The 26,101-nt window shown below is 38.2% G+C and overlaps 1 protein-coding gene across 2 annotated transcripts in view; it reads right to left on the bottom strand.

The window, feature by feature from the left end:
* The window catches only part of LOC113684081 (NFX1-type zinc finger-containing protein 1), a 26,614-nt gene extending 7,897 nt beyond the window's left edge, over positions 1 to 18,717 (bottom strand). The window contains exons 1-12 of one of the 2 annotated variants that reach the window (XM_089207649.1): positions 18,569 to 18,717; positions 18,138 to 18,248; positions 12,097 to 12,198; positions 7,211 to 7,296; positions 6,727 to 6,804; positions 3,724 to 3,989; positions 3,546 to 3,638; positions 2,722 to 2,862; positions 2,150 to 2,290; positions 1,391 to 1,532; positions 970 to 1,063; positions 364 to 596 (exon numbers count right to left, since the gene is read on the bottom strand). In XM_089207649.1, coding sequence (XP_089063775.1) covers positions 364 to 596; positions 970 to 1,063; positions 1,391 to 1,532; positions 2,150 to 2,290; positions 2,722 to 2,862; positions 3,546 to 3,638; positions 3,724 to 3,989; positions 6,727 to 6,804; positions 7,211 to 7,296; positions 12,097 to 12,198; positions 18,138 to 18,248; positions 18,569 to 18,582 — 1,501 coding nt within the window. In that variant the 5' untranslated portion in view covers positions 18,583 to 18,717. Of the gene's footprint in view, positions 1 to 363; positions 597 to 969; positions 1,064 to 1,390; positions 1,533 to 2,149; positions 2,291 to 2,721; positions 2,863 to 3,545; positions 3,639 to 3,723; positions 3,990 to 6,726; positions 6,805 to 7,210; positions 7,297 to 12,096; positions 12,199 to 18,137; positions 18,249 to 18,568 lie in introns of those variants that run through there. The other variant, XM_089207648.1, reaches the window with a different exon arrangement.
* Between the last annotated feature and the right edge of the window lie 7,384 nt (positions 18,718 to 26,101).

Consider the following 26,101-nt stretch of genomic DNA (forward strand, 5'->3'; position numbering starts at 1 on the left):
CTACCGCAGTTTGATCTCAGCTGCGTATTCAAAGGTTAGATCGCACTATATATTTCATGATTAATTTGATGTGTTTTCATGCATGTAACAACAATATAATAATCCAGTTAAATAGCATCATCCACATCTGAATTGGTCGCGATGTTCCGTTGATACAACCAACAAGGACTTTCTTGAACGTCAAGAGGTATTATGTTTTGGTTTCTTTGTCCTTACTATTCTGTAAGAAGAATATGCCTCTCTCTGTGACAGCAAACGTGTTGCTTATTACGAAACAGATACTGAATAAAGTTGGAAACAGAATTACAGAGGTATTACAACATCCTCTCAATATCCGGGTTTTAAAACATAACAGCAATTTACTTGATTCATCGACACAAACTAGCTTGCGCTCCTGTGTTCCACAATATGAATCTTTCTTTTCCTGGTCTTCATTGGCAACATTTCGGGCGATTGTTTCGTCTTCTTCATCGCAGATGTCTTTATCTAAAGCGAGAAGACGCTCCTTTTCCTCCACTAAAGGATCTCTGAACTCGCTTGGATTCTCCTGCTCTGGATCTTCTTTGCTTTTTTTCTTCGCAAGAGTAACTGCTACACTAGAGTCGTTGGAAAAATGAAAAATGCATCTGTGTTTTTAGTGGAACAATTTCTCAAAGCCAACAAGTGTTGATCTGCTGCACCGTAAAGCGTCTCGCGGTCGTCTCGTGCGTATTTACAACAGAGAACGGCCTACAGTCTGAGAATACGCACATCCAATTTACTTTCCACGAGAGGAATGCTGATGAAAAACGATTTCAGACGGCATAATCGTGATGGTTTGTCCGACTTAAGGTTTTTTTTGCTGCAAGTTATCGTGAACGCAACAGACGTTAATGATTCCATCAATCAGATATAGTAAGGAACTTATAGGAGAAAACTTGCTGCGAACGGCCGTAAACCGCGCATCTTGTGGCTAAAATATTCTCTTACTTGCTCTTTGGTTTGATCTCCTGTTTGTCACTGACAAACTTATCGAACTCTTCTTGGGCTGGCAACCAATGCTGCAGTGCATTTTCCACTAGTTCTGGTTAAAAAAAAAAAAAGAACTTTAAAACAAATTTATCATCACGGACGCATCAACACCCTTAGTTGGCCTCTAGGGTTTGAGTGGGTTATACAAAGTTAACCACTTCGAAGAGCGTTTTCAAAGAAGTCCGTTCCAGCGGACAATCTGTCTAGTTAAGAACAGACGTTGGGCGTCATCGTAAAAATAACGTTTTGCTTTAATCAATCCGTCTTGGTAAAGACGGAGCCTTGAACAATCTAGTCATGGATTATGACTATTTTATGTCGGAGAGTTTGGAGGCAAATTTACTTTTGTTGGCTGAAAATTAAATTTAGGGTTACGTACCTAGAAGTCGAGCATTGCTCCTGCGGCCACCTCGATCAACTCCTCCGGTCACCTCCTTCAGAAGGGTTTTCATTTCTTCATCATCAACTGGCTCGCGCTCGTTTTCCTGAAGAAGGGAACTAATCTGGTCGAGCGACGCTTCCTTGTAACAACAATTGAATCAAATGTACATCAGATTTGACGATGAGGTAAACTATATGAACTATTGGAATACAGAAGCATATCGGACGTCACCTTTAACAACATGTTTCTTCTTGGCTACACTTAAACAAATAGATCCCATGTTGTGGTCCTCTCTGATAGCAATAGATCACATAAGACATCAAAATGTGGTGAGAACATAGGTGACACACTGCGCCTGGTGTGCCTCTTTTTTTGTTGTTTGTTTGGTTTTTTTTTTGCTCTTACCACATTTTGAGGTCATCGGTGATCTATTACTAAACTTACTAGAAATGGAATCTGTTCGTAGATTCGAAAATGGAGGAATCATTTTGAAGAATTACACCATGCGTATCTAAATACCTTATAAAAATAAATAGAAATAGCTGTAGGCTCTGGCCGGGTTTTTAACAACAGCTGTTTTAAACACTATAATGCTATTAGCCATTTTGATTTGACGCCAGGTTTTAAAGTCAAGCACTCTAAATTCTGAACCTGGATAGTATGATGCAGTAACTTTGTTGAGCGAATGTATGCTGCAATATTTTCAAACTAAAAGATATATTAACATCACCCAGATAAAGTCAGGTAGTTACATACTCCTAAGAACATATCTGCATTGAAAGTACTGGAAAATGCCAACTTCTGGTAGGCACATCTAACTCGAGGCTGCAGAGCCCAAAGTTTTCCTGTCAGGCTTCTTTTCCGCTCATACAATTCCTGAGGCCAATTTCGCCCAACCTACACAAACAAACAAACAAATAAACAGAAATGTAAATAAACCATTTCCGCGGCGTACCGTCATCCCAGATATTGTTCTTTTCCCCCCCCTAAATATTGCGAACCTTTGCCGCGTCCCCGTGTATGGACTTTGGTCAGTGTGTTATTGTAATTTCATCCGAAAGCCTACTCCAGATACGCGGGAATAAGTGGATTAAAGGTGCACAACCAATCAGATGCCGCAAAACTAACTTGACGCAGCTCAAATCAATTTCATTTCCCGGTGCTTGTAGCTGACTTATATTCGATGAAGATTCTTATTGGTCCCTACAAGTGTTTAGTTTACTGCGATTGACCACCTCGTTTGCTTTCTTACTTAGTGGAAAATCTTTCAAATATCTTTTACGAACACTGGCACAGAATCATTTGACGTTATTGATTTTCAGACAAACCTCTCTTAGCAAGAGCCTCTTCAATTTCTTGTCAGCATCTTCGGGCAAGTTTCCAACACGAACAATCTTCTCATCCGGGGATGACTTTTTTGCGAGAGCTTCCAAGAAATTGTTCAAGGCGTGATTCTTATAGGTCACAACCTGTGAACCAGGATATCAAAAATAAGGCAGCGTTGATGATGGAAACTTTAAAAAAAGGAAACAATGTGAAGCCACACAAAAAGAGAGTAAATGGTGCCAAGGCTCTGCTCAATTGTACTCGACACTTTCTTAAATTATCCTTAGTAGAAAAAGCTGAGTGGTGCTGTAAAAGCTTCAAGAAGCTGTCACCGTTTCTGAGCACTCAGGAAGAAATCATGGATTGTTATTATTATTGCCGATCGTTTGAAGTGGGAAGGTAACTGCACTAAAATAAATTTGAGCTGACCTTGTTAACTCCTTCTCTACGTTAATCTGATTGTAAATTCCTCCCTATAGTTGCTAGACTTTTTCTTGTAAATCAGTTATGAGAATTTACCTTTTAGATCAAGATAACAACTTCTACCTGATAAGTTTGAGTATTCTCTTTACCTGTTTGCTGGATAATGTATAGATACTAAAGGGGGGAAGTTACATTTAAATCACTTCTGGGAGTTGAGGAGTTAAGGAAACTTTTGGCAAAATTCCACTCAAATTTGAATCCTCTGATCTGTGATTCTGCATGGGCAAGATTCCCATTTCCTAGCAATTTTTTTATGCAAAAAAAAAATAGTTTGTTATGCAGACTGCATGTACTTAACAATACACTTATGATATATAGACTGCTGGACAGTGGGTTATTTTACCAGAATAGGTCCATGGCTTTGTGGCACCTTCATGGACAAAAGAAGGCGCACTATGGCCACACCCACAAATGACTTCCCAGTTCCTGGCGGACCCTGTGGAAGAAAGGAATGGCAAAAATTTTACATTTGACCAAATAATTTAATGTGGATATTGGGCGGATAAAAGTTAAAGCATTACCTGAATCAGCACGAGCTTGTTTTTTAGTGCCAGTTCCACTGCTGCAAGCTGTGTTGGATCAAGTTTGGATTTGAAGTTGCTGTTCATACGCATTAACTCGAGATCTTTCAGAGGTGAGTAAGAAGATTGTTTTCCCTGACTTTTCAGAGACTCCTTATCAAAGATTATCTCCCAGTCTGGGGGACTTTTTATGTCGGTTAAGTATTCAGCTGGCTCAAAGTAGTGTGGTTTTGGGTAAACCAAGAATTCTTTAAATGGAACATGATCTAAAGAAAAAATGGGAAAACAAATATATGTATTTCATCGGTCCTTGTGTTTATGACTGACTATCAAATTCTTGTTCCTCAACAGTAAGATGGCCAGTTGTGACACTTGAATGTGTAGTAAAGAGTATGTTGGGAACTTTAATGAAAGTAAACAATGAATGTAAAGCATTGCTGCGTTGACCATTTTAATCCAAATTAAGATCTCGCGCTGATGATTGAAAGACTAGTAGGGAAGCTTTAGTGAAGTGTCCCTAGGCGATATCTCTTAGAAAGAAAAAATGTGCGAACCATTTAATAATGTAATAGTTATTTCTCTGGGAATCGTAAATAGTTCTTCCTTCAGAGAGAAAAATCAATTACATAGAAAAAATTAATGCACGCAACTGGCTAGGACAATAACAAGCAAAAAAAATTCATGCTTGAACAGGATTTCAACCTACCGTACCGCTCACGTATACTTTAACCGCAGAACGCGAATTAAACGCGCCAAAAATCGCATGCAATTGCGAATAAAAAAATTCGTGCGCGTTAAAAAATCGCACGTGCGCGCGCGACTTTGAGACATCAGCCTCATTAGTATGTATGAGGTGGTTCTTTTGTTTTTCTATTGTTGGCGGTTTAATGTTTTAAAGAATAGGCTTCAATTCAATATAGCGTTAAAATACTACACGGCTACCAATGACAAGCAAACTTGTTGTTTGCAATCGCCGTTCGAACCGACCTTCCCACTTAAGAATGTGTTCATGCTTAGCGTGCGTATATCGAGTTATGGATGCACTTGGGGAGTTTGGAGAGCACGAAAAATGCGTAAGAGAAGCTCGAGGCGCAGCCGAGAGCAACTCTAGCTTTTTGAGTGCTCTCCAAACTTCCCAAGTGCATCTATAACTCGATATACGTACAGCTAAAAGATTGAGCAAATTCTTTTATAGCAGAGCGACAAGAAGGATCTGCGCGAAGAAGCCTTTTATTGTGATAGAGTGCAAAATTCTCACAACGCACAAAAAAGTAAACAAACGTCCCTGTTGGTTGGTCAAAAACACGCCACATTTTATACTTTAGTTTGAGCGAGAACATTTGATCCAGTTAACCGACAACCATGAATGAAAAGCTCAAAATTTACGGGGGAAATGGAGAAAATCAAAGCCAAATGAACTCATGGATGGATTCCCAGTGAATGTCTTTCGGCCAAAACTTGTTGCTGCTGGTCTTCCGACAAATTTGCAAAGCGTGCAACTTGCGAGTTTTTTTCGGCTTTATTTTTATCGCTTGTTGTGTCAGGACCTAAAACTAAGAGGTCAATTCCGATTGAAAAATTGGGCAGTTCTTCGCTGGTTTCTTCCATATTTCAAAGCACTACAGCTCAACAGAACGGAAACTCTGAAGCCAGGTTTAAAAAAATGCTCATGTCATCTTAAAAGATTTTGTTCATAGCGGTTCAATAGGACTTGTTATAATATGCTATTACCAATGCGACTTCGTAATCGGAATATATAAATGATTTATCATTTTCCAACGGAATTCATTTATCAAAATAGCTATTTCTCACTTCGCATAAAGAGACATCCGTCCCAACGGCTTGGGAATTTGTTCGAAATAAATTTATTCTCAGTGTATTGTAATTCGGTAGAAAAAGCTAAGGCGCCCGTTTGTAAGCAGTTGTCGCGTTCTGAAAGCAAACCCACGCACGAAATGTAATTTCTGACGTTTGAGTGACATGGAAACGAATTAGTCATTAAATTAACATTCTGATGGCACGTTGAAGAGGTTCATGGCATCACAGTAGTTTCGGATTATTTAAGCGTTTCGCAGAGAAATTAGGTCATTCTAAGTCGGTCAGTCTTAGGTTTGGCCACTTTCTTTTTTTATCTATTTATTTTTTTTAATTTAATGTAATTTTGCTTAACAACTCTCTGTAAAATATCACTGCTTTCATCGAATTTTCTGTGTGATTAGTAGTGTAACTAGGTTTACTTTAGTTACCCTTTCCTCGGGGTATAGTGCTGCTGCATTAGATGAAGAATACGTTTCCACATATTTCTTGGCCACTTCTAAAGAGTGGTTTTTTAGTGGTTTTTCGTATCTGTCGTAGCACAGCCTATTTTTGTATAACCCTTCATTTTCAGTGAATACTTGCAGTACATTGCAGATTGTAGTAGGATGTGTAGACTACAAGACTGGCTGACTCCTCCTAAATAAACTTTCACATTGAATATCTCGCCTGAGTGTAGTCAGAATTGCTTATTTCATAGCTTTTGTCATCGGTGAAGATGTTGTGCTCAGAAACTGGTTCATTCATATCGCCATTTATACAAAAACTAATAAGTGCTACTCGCTTATTTCAATGGTGTTGTGTTACAGTATGATTACTTGTCACGACTACGTCTTGTTCTGACTCGTAAGCAAATTTTTTATGAGAAACCGGATTCACTTTTTGTTTCGATATTTGTAGAATCATCGATCGATGTTCACCATGTATGAATGCCCTGCAAAACCATGTACTGCACTCTTATCATCAAGGCTATCAAGCTATCTGAGAAAATGGAGCCCCATGATTATTTAAATGAGACTTTGTACCAAACCTGTGATGGATGATTACATAGGAGAGAATCAGTGTAATGAGAATCGTTTATTTAACCTCCTGTATAAAACTTAATTAGAGAGAGGATCTTCCCATCGCTATTCCAAAATCCAAATGTATGATTTCCTTATTTCATTTATATCAACATCATTGTCTAACCTTTGCGTTGCAGAACTTCCATGGCTGAAGCAAATGCCTGATAGAATGTGTGGCTCTGTGCCATGTATGCTCCATCATCTGGAGATCAATAAAAGGCTCGAATGAAATATTAACCTTTTGATCCCTACTCGTGACCCCCTGCTTCAACTCATGAAATGTGCTCTCAATTGTCCCAATGAGTCTGAATCTATCCAAGAAAGATTCCCAACCTCAAGTTCACAAGTTACATTCCAATTAAATACATGTACAGCTACTCATGATAGCATCAGATTTCTTGCTAGTTTAGTGCTCACTTAGACCCATCAGAACTTTAAAGCAATTTGCACTTAAAATCCCTTGAGTCAAGATTTCTCAAAAGAACCAAAATAAATATGACATCACACAACAACTCATACATAAATATGAAAGCTATTGTATAACCAAATGTTTTATTCCCTTGATAAAGTTAAAATAAACAATTGGTTAGAACAGCCTACAAACTTACTTCTGTTTGTAACCTCCTGCATCTGTGTAATAAACTCTGCTTCTGAAAGGTCATTTGCTTTGTCACAAAGAGTAATCTTTACAATGCTAGATTTTAAACAACATCAATCAACTTTACTTACAGTACAAGTTGTAGGTTAAAAATTGAAAGCAGCAAACCTAACGTGCACCTTCATGTACTATATACAACAGTATTCTAGTAACTAAAATTTTTAGTGTAAATTAAAATGTATGAATTAATATTTATCATAATAAATGAAATATTGGTTTTTATTCAAGATTATAGTGGCTTCCTCTTGAATTAATAAATTGTTGACCATTAAAATTTGGTACTTATTTCTTAGAGAATACTTGAAGTAACTTATGGAGGGAACCTGTTTTAGACTGATTGGTATATAATTCCAGACCAAAGGGCTTCTATATCTTAGAGAGGTTCTCCTTAAATCTAAGTTAAAATTTGGCGCTTAAAAGTTGGGCTACGTAAATTACAATCAGAATCATCACTGTATGACAGTAACCCAGATGAAAATTGTAAGAATTACTGACAACATTGATTACATTGAGTACAACAGTCTAGAAATGCAGAACTATTAAGAGGACATCCGTGCAAAAATCAAAAAATGAAATTTTTATGGCAAGGGTCAAAAATTCAAATTGTCTCAATTTTTGCACACAAGTAGACCCTAGTAAGACAAGAAAGGCTGTGTATTTTTTTTCATCAAATATGTTTTTATTTTCGAGAAAAACGAACTTTTCGCTTTCACCCTCTAGAATCGATGGATCGGGTCATAACGAAAATTGAACACTTTCGCTCACTTCGCATTTCAAAGATATTACATCAAGGGAAATCTAACCGACGTTAGCTCTTTCATAGACTCTTCGTCTTTTATAAAATGTAAGTTATGTAGGAATTGGTTGCTTAGAAGCTTTTGGCCATGCGAAAAAGCAATGTGCTCTCTTCCGTTACAAAAAAATGTCGGTGAAGAAAACCTCTTTTTTCACCATGTACCATTATTCAGAATTCCACAAAATTACTTATGTAAATTGCTGAAGGAATGATTTTCAAAATGACGTTCATTTTTCTTTGGGTAAATGTTTTCTCGCGACGCAGGTAACTCTTCTAAGTAGCACACAGAAGACATAAAATCACGCAATATGTTGATTGCGTGACCAAAGAGTTAAGGAGCATTCCTGCCTTCGAAATGACTTCGGATCGAACAGTAGAACTTTTTCAGAAACAAATGACATAGCTATGACCAGTTTTATTAAATTAATTTGCCTTTTATCATTTGAAGTTTGTTTCTGCAGAGATATTCTGCCATCATTCTGTCCAATACGATTATGCACCAGTGCCAGTAACAGTATACGATTAAAAACTTTGCTGTTATCTTGCATACGAATTTCTGCCCATTGTTTAACTTTTTCTATGCGCTTACCCGTGCCTTTTAACTAGCACTCGATAAAAACCAACAGAGTTTTCAAAGGGAGGTTTTTGCAGGAGTTAAGCGGACTCAGTAAGGGCTTGCATGACTCAATTAGCATAATTGCAATTATGGTCGCTCGACGGTCATTATTTAATTTAAGCACAATTACGTAAAAAAGAAAAAGCAAGTCTAAATATCCATTTGGTTCTGATTTTGCCCTTATTTTTACCCAAGTTGATTTTTTCTGCTGGAGTGTAAACACTTTTTAATTACCGCAATGTCTGTTCGCTTTGTGACGTATGGGCAAGACAATTAAATTTACAAAACTTAACTAACCGCGAAAGAGTCAATATCACTTGTCTTAACTGTCACCGCTCTAAACAGCAAATAACCTTTTCGGCGCTTCTAACAAATTTCAGCTTCTTTGTTCGGTAAAAATACAGTTGCGAAACTGTGTCAGCAGGACTGTAAACCAAAAAATTTACAACTAACAGCAGCTGCAGGGACCATTAAACATTGTCATTCATTCCCCATTTGCCTGACATTGGCAGTCCATGACAAGGCTTGTTAGAATATCGACAAACGGCTTCTTCCTCTTAACGTTGACCTGGGAATTATCGAGTCCGAAAGAAGTACAATGTCATTTAACACTTTGATTGAAAAGTTTGAAAGCTTAGAATTCTTGACTAGTTCACAAATGTTGTAATCGTTGTACAAGATTGGATGTGCGTGCTGAATAGAAATTTCAGACATCACCTTTTTACTCATTGCTTGAAGCTGGCTCTCCTTTTCCGCTCTGATTTGCTCAGCGTCATCGCTCTGGTTGACCTCTTGGTGCTCGAGACTTGGCTTTGAGGCCAGACGAGAAAAAAACTAGAAATTTGCCTGCTTGTAAGAAACTCAGAGCAGTCAAATAGCTGCTCGCCGTTTTCGTATTTCTCACACCTCATTAATCTTGAGACACTTGCAGCATCTGCCTTTTGTCCCGTTTGTTCTCCAGTTTCAAACTTGGCTATCAAGTAGTCCTTTTGCTTATCAGTGAAACGAGTATTGCGAGAACAACTCTGCTTTAGGGCCCATCCCATTTCAAGAGAAGCTACAGACGATGACGGGTAGATTTCGGTTCCAGCAGTTGCGGCACAGCACTCGGTCCCTTTTCCAGTCTAGAGGTATACCCTAGCACGGCGCGGTCATAAAGAGTTTCATATTCAAGAACATATTTGTGTCTCCCACATTCGAGATGCTTCTGTAGTGACGAATGGCGTTGATAGGACTTAATGCAACCCTCTTCCGAGCAGAAAAAATATTTCAGTTGTGGAATCGCGCGATTCTTCACTTGAATCATCGGTACCTTTATCAGTGTTGTCTTGGTGCTTTTGGGATGTTTTAGCAAACTCAGCTCGTCTCGGCTTGATAGGAACAAATTAGCTTTTATGTTTTCGCTTGCTGCACTGCATTCCAGTGTTGGAACTTTGTCCTGGTCAGGAACATGAAACTTGCTCCGAGGAATGAAATTGCCTCTTCCAATTTCGTAGCCGGATCTCCATAGTCTCACACCTTCCTCGCCATACTGAACGTTGTTGACAAAGCTCACAACATCCCATTTCACTGGCTTTTTGATGGAAAACAAAGGAGGCCTGCACAACACTGCTTTAACTCCAGGGACACCTCCAAATGATTATATTGCCTTCTGCACTTGAGATACCGACTATATATCGTGGCCTGAATTCAAATGAATGGCCATATAGGATTTGATCGTTGCAGCTTTCCGATCGCAAGATCCCTTCCCTCCTTGGGGATCTGAAAATCTATTCTGCGTAGGAAGAGATTTTTTAGCTCTGCTACTTTGCTGGCTGTAACCAGGGTTAAAGCGCAGTGGTAATACCCGGCGTTGTCTTGTCTAAGATAAATGGATTGTAAATGAAGCATGACATCCTTCAGTCGACGAAAGACGTCGTTAAGTATGGCAAGAACTGCAGAACTGTCCTGGTTACACGTCTCAAATAAGTGTACAAATGTTATTATCTCAATCTTGCCATCATTCCCTTTCTTAAGTTTTGTTAATTTAATTAATTGTCTCGCTTTTAAGTAGAAAATTCAACAAACATCATAGTTTTATTCACGCAGAAAAAAAATAACACGAGTACAAATTTAGGAAAACTCAGAGCTAAATGGATATCTAGACACATTATTTCTTTTCCTCGTATTTGTGCCTCTTCAAATGACGTCGACCGACCCCACTCGTAAGTCAAAATTATTCTGTCACACGAGCACGACGACTCGTACCGCAATTATGCAAATTAGGTCATGCAAGCCCTCACTTAACTCCTGCAAGGGCCTCTGTAAGGTAACATTTTGTGGATTTTCATTTGCCATAGGCTAGTTAAAAGGCACGGGTTAGCAAGTCAAACAAGAGGCAGAAACTTAAGATTCGTATGCAAGAGAACAGCAAAGTTTTTTAATCGTATACCGTTGCTAGCACTAGTGCATAATCGTACTAGACAGAACGATGGCAGAATATCTCTGCAGAAACAAACTTCAAAGGATAAAAGAAAAAATAATTTAACAAAACTGAATATTAATTTGTTATTTGTTTCTGAAAACGTTCTCCTGTACGATTTTGAGTAATTTCAAATGCAGGAATGCTCCTTCACTCTTTGGTCACGCAATCAACATATGGCGTGATTTTATGTCTTCTGTGTGCTACTTTGAAGAGTTTCCTGCGTCGCGAGAAAACATTTGCTCAAAGAAAACTTTATGTCATCTTGAAGATCATTCCTTCGGCAATTTACATACGTGATTTTGTGGAATTCTGAATAATGGCACATGGTGAAAAAAGAGGTTTTCTTCACCGACATTTTTTTGTAAAGGAAGAGAGCACATTGTTTTTTTGCATGGCTAAAAGCTTCTAAGCAACCAATTCCTACACAACTTACATTTCACAGAAGACAAAGTCTATGAAAGAGTACACGGTGATAAAATTTCCCTAGACGTAATATCTTTGAAATGCGAAGCGAGCGAAAGTGTTCAATTTTCGACCTGTTATGACCCGATCCATGGATTCTAGAGGGTGAAAGCGAAAAGTTCGTTTTTCTCGAAAATAAAAACATATTTGATGAAAAAAAATACACAGCATTTCTTGTCTTACTAGGGTCTACTTGTGTGAAAAAATTGAGACAATTTGAATTTTTGACCCTTGCCATAAAAATTTCATTTTTGTTTGATTTTTGCACGGATGTCCTCTTAATATTTGATACATATGAGGCCTCATAAATGATTGTATATACTGCCCAGGAAGTTTTTTCCCAATTAGTTCTTGATTCATAGACAACTAATTTTTAATGTTAAAATTCTTCCAATCTCTACAAAATTTGGTGAAATTGGAAGAATTTTTAACACTAAATAAAAGTATTTTTGATTCATCATTAAGAATTTAGACTTAAAGTTGATTGAATTAATTTACCTCTGGTTAAAAATATGACCTTCCACCAGACCCCAGATTGGTTTTTGAAAAGAGCCATCCAGGGAAATACACAGCAGATCTCCATACAGGAGAAAATCTTGGCTGGCAAAGATACAATAAAATGATGTACCAAGTTACAATGATGTCAAGCTGAAAGAGGAATTCCCTCAAGAACAAGTGATCCAAAAATAAACCATATTATGAGCTTAATACAGTATTCCCCCTTGTGAACTGAATTCCCAGTTTTCTGGGAATTCCTAAGAATTCTCAAGAATTCCCAACTATGCAAATAAGCTCTGATTTGAAAACCTTTGAATTACAGGGAATTTCTGGGAAAGGAAGATTCCAGTTTTGTGAGGAATTGGAATTTCTAGGAATTCTTAGCAATACAAACTACCTATAATTTAAGAAGGGAATTCTCAATACCTTGAATGTGAAGGTTTTAAGACAAAGAGTAATTTTAGAGGCTTAAAACTTTAGCTCAATAAAAGGTATGCTTTACAAAATTTACCAAGAGATACACATACATGTATATGTTTATAACTTAAAGATCATGAAATTTACTATTCAAACTAAATTTTAGTAAATCTTTACATTAATATGGATTTTCTCATGAACCAGCAGTCAATTATACTTGATGCAAATTGCCAATTAATCCAATGTACTCAAATCACAGATTTGCTTTCTAACTTCAAAGCACTCTTGAATTCCATGATCATTAAAGTTTTCATTGTGATGCAAATATCTCATGTTCACAGGTGTGCCAAAATCATCAAACATTCGTTAGCTGTTGCTTGAGACACAACTTCCACATGTGTAACAATTACATTGTTAGCTACACTTAAAGAACTTTAATTTGTTAGATATGAATACAAGTTATTTCCCTAATCTACATTATTGGTTGCCTTTGTTAGAAACCTTAGAACGGTCAATCTCAGTTGCCTCAAACACAGTGTCAGAGACTTTTTGTTCAGATTAATTTCAGTAGAAATTTCATGCCTTAGACAAACAAATCCAACACCAAATTATCTTTATTTTTTCTTGATTGTTGTTGCTGGTTTTTTTTTTTTTTTCCTTTCAGTTTTTATGACTGATGGCTGTTATTTGTTTTGCTGTTTTAACTCTTACAAGACATTTTTGTAAGAGTTCCAATACTTATGGATCATCCACACACTCCAAAAACATTTGGCATGTGGACAAGACAGAGGTGGTCACTGTTCCCTTCGAGAAAAAAAAACATATTTTAAATGACTTCTTCAATTTGCTTTATTTGAAACTCTGATGTGAAAATATTTTTTAAAACAAGACTTGCTGGTAGTGAGAAGTACAAACCGAGTTTCCTTTCATAACTTAATTTCTTAAATGTCCCAGTCACTGGACCTCCTGGAAAATATTACCTTTTTTTATTTTTGGTGCAAAATACAAGTCCTTCTTTGTAAACAAATGATAATTGCAAGTCACACTTAAGTAATAACAGCTCTAAAGTTTACTTGTTCTTCTCTGAGTCAGCTACCAAAGTGTTTTATACTTTGTAGGTCTGTTATAAAATTTTACTTCTAGTATAAAATGACAACCTTGTATCCTAGTTCTCTACACCCCTTTCCAAACTCGGGAACGCTTCAGACAGTACCATTTGTGGACCAGAATTCCAACGCACCTCTGTAATCGCATATAGTTGCTTCAGTCTCTTTCACAAATGTTTCTCCTTTAGGAGACGCACTTGACTATGTTAGCACCGCTGCTTTAAGTTCAGTGGAAACTACAGACTAAGGAATCGAGATGGCTGTGTTGGAACGTGTTACTGAACGCTTGTTAATGTCAAGCTTTGTTGATTTTGGTACTGGTACACTGGGATCATCTTGGTATCTCTTATACTTCCTAATGTGTTATCCTTCTTTTATAAAAAGGAGGGTAAATCACGATTTGTGATCGCATTCAAAATTGTGATCGGCTTGTGTTATTTCTCACCTTCGCCATGAACACAACTCAAGTGGGTTTCGAGTCTTTGTTTCCTCGATAACTTTCGGCCAAAAATCGTGCATTAGTAATACGTTTGATTCTTGTCGATTATTTCTACATAGAGTGAGCTCACATCATTATTTATATCATCGTCAGAACGTGGATCCCAGTCATCCATTGTCCAAACGGAGAGAACCGGTTAGAAAAGTCAGAATAAACTTGTGCGCTTCTCCTGAGACTGCAACCGGGCAAGCCAGCAGATTCTCTGTTGCTAGCCAATAACCACGTGATCATACCCGTGTTGGGAAACAAAGAAGACTCCATTTGGCGCTCATCTCTGAATATACTTTTCAACGGTTGAGCGCTCGTGCGTTAAGTTATTTCTTTTCTCAACTGTTTAGCTTAAGATAACATTCCTAAAGATGGCTTTTATTGTGGTTCAGTAGGAAAACGAGAACAGCGTGAGTGTTGTAAATGAAAAGAAAGTCATTGGCGCCGTGGAGTTAAAAGAAGGGACAACAGCTGACATATTGACTGGTACAAACAAGGGTCGAGTGGCCATTTATAGAGCTACGATTTTGAAAGTTTGTGGTGAGTAAAAATTGCGATATTGATTACGTGATCAAAATCTTACCAAAGAATAGATATAATGGCGTGGATTAAGCTTACATTGTCGGGGCAACCGAAACTCGAATAATTCCGAGGATCGAAACGGTCACTTGCATGCCGCAGTTTGTTAAGCTTACACTTTACAATGAAATAAATCTATCAGTAAGGTTTCAAGATTACTTTAGTCACGTTTGGGAATATTCTAGATTAATAATACAAACTGTGATTAAACAAACAAAGAAGTCCTCCTTGATAAAAGTAATAATAATAATAATAGTTTACATTTCTAAAGTGCTAAAATTATAAAAATATTCTAAGCGCTTTACAAAATATTTTATAAAAATATTTAAACGATTAAACGATAAAACATGAAAAATATTAAAATGTTAAAACTAATAAAAATGTTAAATCAAATTGTAAGCTAGCTTGAACAAATGTGTTTAAGCTTGGACTTAAAAATGGCTACACTCTGACTGTTTCGAATTTCAAGCAGCAGTTTGTTCCACAGAACTGGCTCGGAACGGGCGAAGGCGCGATCACCAAAGGTCTTAAAATTAGTTCTTGGGATCTTAAGAAGGCCCTGATCACAGGAACGTAGGTCATGACCAGAAATGGAGTGTGGCTGCAGATATTCTTGAATGTATTGTGGGCTTTGATTGTTAAGAGATTTGTAAACTACGAGTAACAACTTGAAATGAACGCGATAAGTCACAGGAAAAGCCAGTGAAGATGAGATAAGGCGGACGAAATGTATTCAGCCCTTTTTTAGTAAATCTATGGAAGAGATGTACTAACTCTAATATAAAAGTCATTCAATATAACAGAGATTTCCCAATCCCAGCGCACTTTGTTAAATTAGGATTCGAATGAATACCCTTTTTCTTATGGCTATATAAGGCCTTGTCTGAGCTCATAATATATAAATATATATTTTTCTTCAAATTCAGATCTCATGGAATCCAGATACAAAATGGACAGGCTTCTCGTACACAACCTCAATCAAGGCAAACAGAGAAAGCTATGAGCTCAGGAAAAAAGACAAACAGCAGCTGAGTCTGCAGCTTGGGATAACTTCATTTTAATTGTTACATTTACAACAAGATTTTAATTCAGAAATCAATTTTATTTAACTGTAATTAACCCCTTCACTTCCAAGAGTGCTAGGTCAAAATTGAGAAGAAATCTTTGAATTCCAATGTGCAGAATCAACAAAAACAAAGAGTAAAACATGAAAGTACTGCTTGACAGCTTACATTTGAATGTTCACACACAAGAGCTTTATCCAAAGAAGTTACAACCACATAAAATCAACTCAATGCTTGACTCTGGGAGCAAAAGGGTTAAATACCATTTGTATCATCATCCAAAATTAAATGATTCATTTAAAGACTATTTTTTGACTGATAGTATTTTATTGCAATAAATATAATTCAAGTTATTGTATTTTATGGAAAAGAATGAACAGATTTTATACACAATGTGTGTCAAACCAAATTTAATGATTGATTAGGACTATTTCTATATGAATAGCTGTAATTGAAGAAAATTCTTATAAAGTTTTCAAGAAAAGAAAAATAAATCAAATTCCATCCTAATATTACTGAATGTTGATGTTAATATACAATCAAAAATATTTTACATGTAAACCTGAGTTAAGCATGTAAATAAATTTCACTGAATACTTGAATTTTTAGTTAGGATTTTTGAATTTTTAGTATTCATTTCATGTTAGTTGCCTCAAATTTTTGCTTAAGATTCCCAGTTATTCTTAAACATTCCTAGAAATTCCTTGAAATTTCTGGCTAGTTTTTAGATTTACAGCCTTTTGGGTAAAGTCATTGATGCTCTGAGTTAGAATTCCTAGGAATTCTTAGTCCTGTTGGCTATTACTTGGAATTTCTCAAAGTTGTTACAATTGGGAATTCCTTGGTCCGAATTTACTGTGAAAATTTACACCTCTTATTCCTAGGAATTCCAAAATCCATTTGCAAGGGCCATGCCACAACTGTTTGGTCCCAATGGCAACTAATACTTTTTGTAGGTTTAAGTTAATTTTAGAATAATTAACATTTTCATATAAAATTACTAAAGTTCTGTCCTTTTCTTTTTAATTGTCCCTTTTCCATGGCTTCCCAAGCATTGGCAGTATGTCTTAACATGTCACATGAATCCTTAAAACTTGATGTCAGCCAAACTGCTTATTTCCAGGAGAAAGTTAAGTGTGGTCAGTGATTTAGTATATTAAACAGATAGGTTAAGCTTTGGGTCTGTGAATTGCAATCCTAAAATCAAAGGATATTTGTACCAGGATGGACTTAGTAAATAAACCACTAAAAGCTGTGTTTGTTGGTCCAAAAGTATGAGGATTCAAGAGGATAAACTCAGTTTGGGGAAATACAGAAATTTTTACTTATGAAAGGCGATCGTGTTGCAGTTATAACTAAGTTAGCCCCAAATGGGTCTTTGGTGTCAGGGATAACATCTTCAAAGTTACTAAATAACTATTCAGATTCAGGTGTTTTAGTTCACCATATAGCAGTAGCCGAAAGGTCAAATACTTCTTTTTGTACACCACTATGTCATATTAAAAGATTGTGCATTGTGGTAAGTATTTCTGGAGATAATATGCTGACATTAAGTACATTTCCAAATTTGGTGGAGCACAACTGACTAGAAGTTAAATATATTCTCAATTATACAATAAAAGGGTACTGTAGCCATTTGGATATTGTTTTTGGTCCTTTTTGTAATGCTCTGTTTGGTAATATGCATATTTTGTATCATACTATTACTCCTATGTAGATTTGTGGAATTAAAACAGATAATATTATTTAAATACACTTTATGAGGCTTACAACAAATGTGTTCTTTTGCAGTCACTCATTACAGTGACGTTCTGTAGTACATTTACTGGGAACAGCATCTTAGAATTTGTTGTTCCTATCTGTATAAGCTTCATCTGATTGATTACTGCCTGAATGACATGTGGAATGTTTGAAATGGATAAATTTGGGTGGCAAATCCAATCCCTGAGAATGGAGTTACAAGTTCTATGGTTATGTCATACATGTCCATAAGATGCACCACTTCTTTGCATGGATCCTTCCCAAGATCACGAGTGAAAGTATTTTTCTAGGTGAGATAAAGGATCCCAGATGGGATATGTAAATCCTGACTAGGATCCCGCGTGGAATGCAGAAGTCCCACCTGAACTCCGGGGTGGAATGCAGAAATCCCACTAAGATCCCATGTGGGATGCTGGAATCTTGCATTTAATGCAGGATCCTGGGTGGGATCAAATTTTAATCCCAGGTAGGAAATGTGGGATCCCACCACCTAAGGCAGGATCCCACCATTCCCACCTGGGATCCTGCACGGGATTAGCGGGATCCTGCCCATATCCTGCCTGACATTTTACTTAGGAGTTACATATCAAAAGAACAACAAAGTAACTCTTTGATACATGTACTTACTCAAGCTGTTCATCATTTTTTTTAGATGACTCTGAATTCTTGTACTCCAGTGAAAGTAACATCATAGTTGGAGAATTTTCATGATGAAGGGAAGCTCCTCTCAGGAAAACTCTGAGAATATCAAATTAATAACACACATTGAAAGCAATACTAGACAAGCACACAAGTTTTGTGCACTTACCAGTACATTCAATGTACTCTAAGACTACTATAATAATATTATCCATAAATTATCCTTGGAGAGTATTTATAACAGTATTATAATTGTAATATTTGTTTCTTGTAGAAGGATAAGATAAATCAGATGTTGTTCAGCAGAATTTAGGGTATCAGTATTCACAACCTATTCACACACTCCTGATGATATCAGAAAGTGCCACACCAGCCTAAATATCATCCCATGTGAGAGTAAAACAGCAATTTGTTTATACCTGTACATTGTCATATCTTTTGAGCTGCATTTGTATCAATTTTTAACAAAATCATGAATTCCTTTGCGTAACTTATAGAAGCATTCCTCTCTGAGAAGTCTGAAGTATGTATTTAAGTATTCCTCCTCTGATTTGTATGGTCCTCGCTGTCTTATCACTGGCAAGTCGCCTGTCTTCAATCCTAAATATAAAGACTGCATGAGTATTTGTAACACAACACCATCAGCAAAGCCACTGCCAGCTTTCATAAATATTCTTAACCATTTAACTCCCATGAGTAACCAGGATAGAATTTTTCCTTATCTGACAATATCAAGTATGCATTTGTGATGAGAAGAAAGAAATTAAAATACAAATTAAGGGATTATCAAGAGATCCAATACCAAATTCTCCAAACTAACATCACATAAATTTTATATGGCAGACAGTAAGGAGAATTACTAATGAGATCATGGGAGTGAAAGGGTCAATTCTGCAATTTCCTTAATACTCCACTTTACAGTTGTTCAAACTCTATTGTCATGCCAACTGCATGTAGCCTTATGTCTCTGTCACAACTAGGTCTCCCCTTGTCCCTGTCCTAGCTCTTTGTTCAGAGCTATGCACACAGCTTCTCTTCAGTCACTATGAAAAATTCTACCCTTAAGCTATTTTCTAAGTACTCATACTTTGAGAATATTCTCCTGTTGGTACACTTAATCAAAATTCTGATTCTACAAGTGATCTTCTATTTCATTAGCTTACGTTAAACAGTTGGTAATAATACACTGAATAAGAGGGGTTCCTCATCAACAGATGGCTCTAACTATAATTATAAAAATAAACTCAATTAACTCTTACTGGGTTCATGGATCTCTTTCACAACTGGTATCAAGGGAACATCTTTCCATTGCAAAGCCTGAACTTCTTCACGGCCTTGAGGCACCTCTAAGGCAATAATGGATGACAGCTTTGTTAAGAAATCTATAGCTGCTTGTCCATTCTCTTTGGCTGTCTCCAAGTCACTGGAGTTGTCTACCAACTTATATACAAGCACTTTAGCCATTGGTAAAACATGTGGGCCAGCAGCTGGAAAGGCAGTGATGACATGTTCCAGAATCCGCTGAACCAGGCTGAAAATTGACAATTGATCATGAAGGAAATGTAACACATTTAATTCACAGTCAGTAATTAAATTAAACTAAATCACATTTTTTAGCAAAGATTAAGAAAAAAGGGAGCAACCCCACTCCAGCTCTTCATCAGAAAAGGCTGAAAACCCATGGGGAGGGGGTTAGTATAACCTGACATGATCAATATGTTAGCATACAACAAAATGTCTACGGCAACAACCATAGAAAAATTTAAAATGTAAAAAAAAAAAAGCCAGACAAAAAGACACCAGAAGGTAATAAATAGGTAACAATTAATAATCACGCTTTCACTCCCAGGATCTAAATAGTGATTCTCTGCACTGTTGGTCATTCATCATGGATCATTTTTTTACTTCTCATCACCTTTCTTCTTGATGGTGTATGGAAATTATGAGGAGAAGTTCATGCTTGGTCACTCCTGGAGTGAAAGGGATAAAAGAATAAAAAGAAGTACAATTTTCAGTTATGTTTACTTACCTCATATCTTCAGTCTTGTGGACAAAATCTGGAAAGAATGATTTGAAGAAAGCACTCCCCTGAAACTTTTTCACAAGATTAGTGACTGTGTGTGACATATTTCTCTGGGCACGGGAGCAAATCTTGTCAACAATGGATAAAATTTGCATAGCCATTGATGTTGTATACTGTGCTTTGGGAAGTTCCAGGACGTATTCCCATAATGCAGCACATCTAAAAATGGCACAACATAAAATCAGTAAATCACTGCAGAAAATTGCCATTAAGTCCCTCAACAAATTAATTACAAATAAGAACTTGTGATTCTTGCCTAACTCTTCAGTTAACTCCCAAGATCTAATTGTTAGCTTGAGTATTCTCGTGGCCTGTTTCTATAGGTAAATAACATGATTTTGAGTGCAATTTTAAATTTTTCAAGGACAACAAACTCTAGTCTTTCTAAAAATTCTAAAGTGCTTATTATACCAAATTGCATGAGAAATCATTTTGTTACTTGTCAATAATGTACATAACAAAACAGCAGAAAGTCAAATCAGATATAAACTTGCACTCATGTTACAACTTTGCACTTGTATAACAATAGAATGCACTTGTTCTCAGCCAATCACATGTGTGTAGGTTTTTCATGACATTATTAGCTGGATAGTGTATGGATATTATGGGTAAAAGTTATTTGTTAGTCACTTCTGGTTAAAAAACAAAGTTCTAAGGAAAGTTGGCAATAAAAGCTACAACATCCAACCAATATAACAAGACTATTCAGTTAATTAAGTTACATGCAACTGGTATAAAACATACCTTACAAGTTCAGTCAAAGCAGTAGTTGAGCCTTCAGTTGCTACCAAAAAAATCAAAAATGACTCAATCTCAGTCTGATCACGATGGTAACACCTGGCAAAAAGACAGGAAAGAGATTGTTAGAAAAGTGGGAATGCATGGGGGGATCCTCAGAGATGCAAGGGGGGGGAGGCTTTACTTCTTGGAGATCTTCATAGAGATGTGTAGCCTTGTTCTTCACATCCTGGCCCTACTTGAAATGAATTAAAACTTACCATTTTCTACATCACTTTTGAGACATGGTATCTGAAAGCTGTGCTTGATAAAAGCATGATGATTTTGGAAGTCAAAACCGTGTTGTAATAAACCAAGGACACGAATATTGTAGATCTACATGCTTTTTAATGAGGTTGAAGAAGAGAACTGAAATCATACATTGCACAACAGGGATATCCGATTACTGATTACATGATTCTGCACTTGACTAGATTATAACATTCCTACCCCTTAAGACTTTTGCTAAACTTAAACAAAAAAAAGTACACATACAAAAAGTAAACAATGCTGAACTGAAGCGTAATAAAACCAATCATTAATGTTTTTCACACAATGTACATCATGCAACAATTCTCGTCGATTGCCAATCAATGTTTGTGAGTAATGTCACATAATTTTTTTTTTCTAAAGTTCATAGTCCTTGAAACGTTCTGGCAAACGACGGTTGCGGACTGGGCGTGATAGTTTAGCCTCTTGTGTGTCAGGCGAACTCACGACCCGTTCGGCTGGACCACTCGGTTGCGTTGTGTCTGTTTTGCAATCGGGGAGCACTCCTGGTTCTAAGATCTCAGGATTTGATATTGTTGGGTCTTGGTTGTAGTTCTTCCACACATGGTCCTGATGTCATCAAACAACTGGACCATCCGGTAATTCAACTAGGGCTGAGACTGAGCCTGTTGTCTGCACCACAGTTCCTTTCTGCCAGGACTTGGGGGAACTGAAGTCTTTTATGAACACAGGATCACTGGCTTCAAAATCTCTGTGTTTGGCATGGTGGTTGTGGGTCTGTTTTTGACGTTCTTGCTTCTGTCTCACCAGACTTGCAGTGTTGGGAACTATAAGATCAAGCTTAGTTTTCAGCTTTCTTTTCATCAGTAGCTCTGCTGGGGGAACCCCTGTGGTCGTGTGTGGCGTTGTTCTGTATTTAAGCAGAAAACGTGACAACTTGTCTTGCATGGTTCCCTCTTCCATTTTCTCTACCCCTTCTTTGAAGGCTCTAACTGCCCGCTCTGCCTGACCATTCGAAGCTGGATGGTATTGCGAGACTTTGGTGTGTTTGACGCCGTTTTTTGAGAGGAAATTCTCAAATTCTGCACTTGTGAAGTTGGGACCATTGTCACTGACTATGGTCTCTGGAAGGCCATGGGTCGCGAAGATTTCCTTTAACTTCACTATTGTGGCAGCTGACGTTGTACTTCGCATTATGTGGACCTCCATCCATTTGGAATGAGCATCAATCACCACTAAATACATGTGACCTTTGTAAGGCCCTGCATAATCAATATGCACTCTTGACCAAGGTTGACCAGGCCACTCCCATGGGTGGAGAAGTGCTTCTGCTGGGGCCTTCTGGTGTAGTTGGCACTGCTGACACTTCTTCACTGTATCTTCTAATTCACGATCCATGTTTGGCCACCACACATAATCACGTGCAAGGGCTTTCATTCTTGATATGCCTGGATGGGCTTCGTGAAGCTCGGCTATGACTTGTGCTTGTCCTTGAGGTGGTACTATCACCCTGTTTCCCCATAGAACGCATCCACCTTCTATGGTTAATTCTACTTTCCGGCTCAAATATGGGTGTAGCTGCACCTCCTGGCAGTGGTGTAGCAGTGGCAGTGTAAACTGGTGCACTTTTGAGAGAACAGGATCACACCTTGTCCATTCTCGGATATGTTGTGAGTTGATTGGGGTGTGGTCCAGATGTTCTAAGAGCAAAATTGTCTCTCCCGGTACAGGAACAGACTCTGGCATATTGAATAAGGGAAGTCGACTTAATGAATCCGCATTGGCATTTGTGGTCCCAGCTTTATAGGCAATCTTGTACTCGTATGCTGCCAAGGTAAGGGCCCACCGCTGCACTCTTGGAGAGGCTTGTTGGGGTACTCCTTTCTTCTCGTTAAAGAGCCCCTCCAGCGGCTTGTGATCAGTCTGTATGGTGAACTTCTGACTGTACAAGAACTGATTAAACTTCTTCACACTGAAGATAATTGCCTCTTTTTCAATAGTGGAATAACCACGCTCAGCTTTGTTCAACGATCTTGAGACGTAACCAATTGGGTGCTCCGCTCCATCTGCCATCTGGTGGGAGAGTACTGCCCCTACTCCATAATCGGAGGCATCACTCGCCAAGATCAGTTCCAAATCTGGCTGGAAGTGCACTAGGAGGCTTGCAGACTGAAGTAGTTTCTTGGATTTATCGAAGGCCATCTGCTGCTCAGTCTTCCAACACCACTTTGTACCTTGTCTAAGAAGCTTGTGGAGTGGTTCAAGTACTGTGGCGATGTCTGGTAGGAAACGATGATAATAATTCAGCATTCCAAGAAATGCACGCAGCTGTGTAACATTCTCAGGCACAGGGGCATTCTGTATGGCGTCCACCTCAGCTTCTACTGGCTTGATACCACGACCATTGATCACATAACCACAATAGGTGACTTCCGGCACCATGAAGAAACACTTTTCTTTTGGCAACCGCAGTCCAGCTTCTGAGAGCTTCTTCAGTACTGCTTCTAGATTGGCCATGTGATGGTCGTCGTCCTTCCCGCTGATGAGGATGTCGTCCATTCGCACAATGACATTAGGAATGCCTTGTAATAGGTTTTCCATAGTCCTCTGGAAAATTCTAGGCGCTGAGGAGACTCAGAAAGGCAGTCTATTGTACTGAAATAGGCCTTTATGAGTGTTTACGGTGGTAAACTTCCGCGACTCCTCATCTAAGGTCATCTGTTGATACGCCTGCGACATGTCTAGCTTGGTAAATTTCTCACCACCTCGCAGCGTTGCCAAAAGATCTTCTGTCTTCGGTATTGGATAGTTGTCAAGTTTGGATACTTGATTGACTGTGAGTTTATAATCGCCACAGATCCTAACAGTCCCATTTGGCTTAGCCACAGGCACAATGGGTGCTGCCCATTCTGAAAATTCCACCGGCGATATAATTCCTTCACGCTCTAATCGTTCGAGTTCAAGTTCGACATTAGTTTTCAATGCGTAAGGCACTGATCTTGCTTTGATATATTTGAGTTTGGCGCCTTGATCAACGTAGATCTTCGCTTTTACACCTTTTAGGGTGCCCAATCCCTCCATGGATACATCAGGGTATTTAGCAAGTACGCTTTGAAGTGCCGATGGGGGGTTTATCTCGCTTGCCATGTGCATGTGGAAGATTGTGCTCCAATCTAATCGGATTTGTTCGAGCCAGTCTCGACCAAGCAAGTTTGGTCCGTTGCCTGCGATAATTAGCGCGTTCAAATTCTTTTTCTTGCCTTCGTATTCTACTGGAACCATGACTGCTCCGAGTACTGGAATCCTTTCTCCTGTGTACGTGCGTAGAGCCGCTTTTGTTGTCTGAAGTGGACCCAATGCGTCACGCAATCTTCCGTACGTTGCTTCATTTAATATCGTCTTCGACGCACCTGTGTCGATTTCCATCGTTTTTTTTCCGTCCACAAAGTTCCAGATCCACTTTGAGCGATTTCTTTCGATCGCTGGACAAATGATACATGGCATAGACATCATCTTGATCGGCGCTTTCTTCGACAAAATGCGTTCTTTGTTTACCATCCGGCCGGCGCCCATGTCTTCCTTGCTTTTGTGGTTTCTTCTTTCCTTTACATACTTTTGCCATGTGGCCTTTCTTTTGACATTTGTAACACACTTCATTCTTGTATTTGCAGCTCGAGGGATCGTGGTTTCCACCGCAGCGATAGCACTCTCGTTTTGGCTGAAACTTTGGAGGTGCAATTTCTTCTTCGACCTTGTTGACATTGTTGTCGCTGCTGGGCGTCTTCCCGCCTAAATCCATTACATTCCTAGAGGCCATTTCGGTTGCTGTAGCGATTTCCACCGCCTTTTCGAATGTGAGCTCCCGTTCGCCCAACAATCTTCGTTGAATGCTATCATCGCTGATTCCACAGACGAGTCGATCCCGCAGCATGTCTTCTAGCGTTGTTCCAAACTTGCAATGCTCTGAAAGCCTTCTGAGTCCTGCGACGAACTCTGCAACATTTCCCCTTCGAGGCGACTCCTGCTATGGAATTTAAATCGCTCGACGATAACACTTGGCTTCGGCGAGAAGTGGTTTTCTAGCTTTTCCAAGATCTATTTTAACTCCACATCGCCCGGTTTCTGAGGTTGTAACAAATCGCGAATTAACCCGTACGTTTTGCTCCCACAAACACTTAACAGGATAGCTCTTTGTTTCTTCGCGTCTTTAATTTCATTTGCGGCGAAGTACTGCTCGAGTCTCTCCGCGTATTCAGTCCACGATTCCTCCGACTCCTTAAATTCCCCAACGTTCCCGTAGGTTGCCATGTTTATCCTCGTCGCCAATGTAATTAACCAAGGACACGAATATTGTAGATCTACATGCTTTTTAATGAGGTCGAAGAAGAGAACTGAAATCATACATTGCACAACAGGGATATCCGATTACTGGTTACATGATTCTGCACGTGACTAGATTATAACACATGTAGTTCTCATTTGGAGAGTAAAAAAGAAAGTTTCCGGCAATTCTTATTTCAATCCATATGCTAAGGAATTATAGGATAAATAAGTGAGCCAGTGGGTTAATGCTATACTCACATAGAAGACTCCTTGTTCATTTACACCCCAATGCAATCACTGATTTTTTATCTCAAGAGAAGCCAAAACATGGCTAGTGTTACAGTCTACTGTCCTTCTCTCCCCCGGATAAACTTACGACACTTCTCAAAGTGATCTTTCCAATAATCCAATGGAAACCAGAAGTCATTTTCATCTCAAAGAGAAGAAATGTAGTTATCTGGAAATGAAGTTTATTTTGTATCCTGTACACTATGAATCAATTTTTTCCAGAAAATAAGATATCCCTTATGGTGCTGCT

Source organism: Pocillopora damicornis, chromosome 5 (genome assembly GCF_964200805.1).
Source record: "Pocillopora damicornis chromosome 5, jaPocDami1.2, whole genome shotgun sequence".
Lineage (NCBI taxonomy): Eukaryota > Metazoa > Cnidaria > Anthozoa > Scleractinia > Pocilloporidae > Pocillopora > Pocillopora damicornis.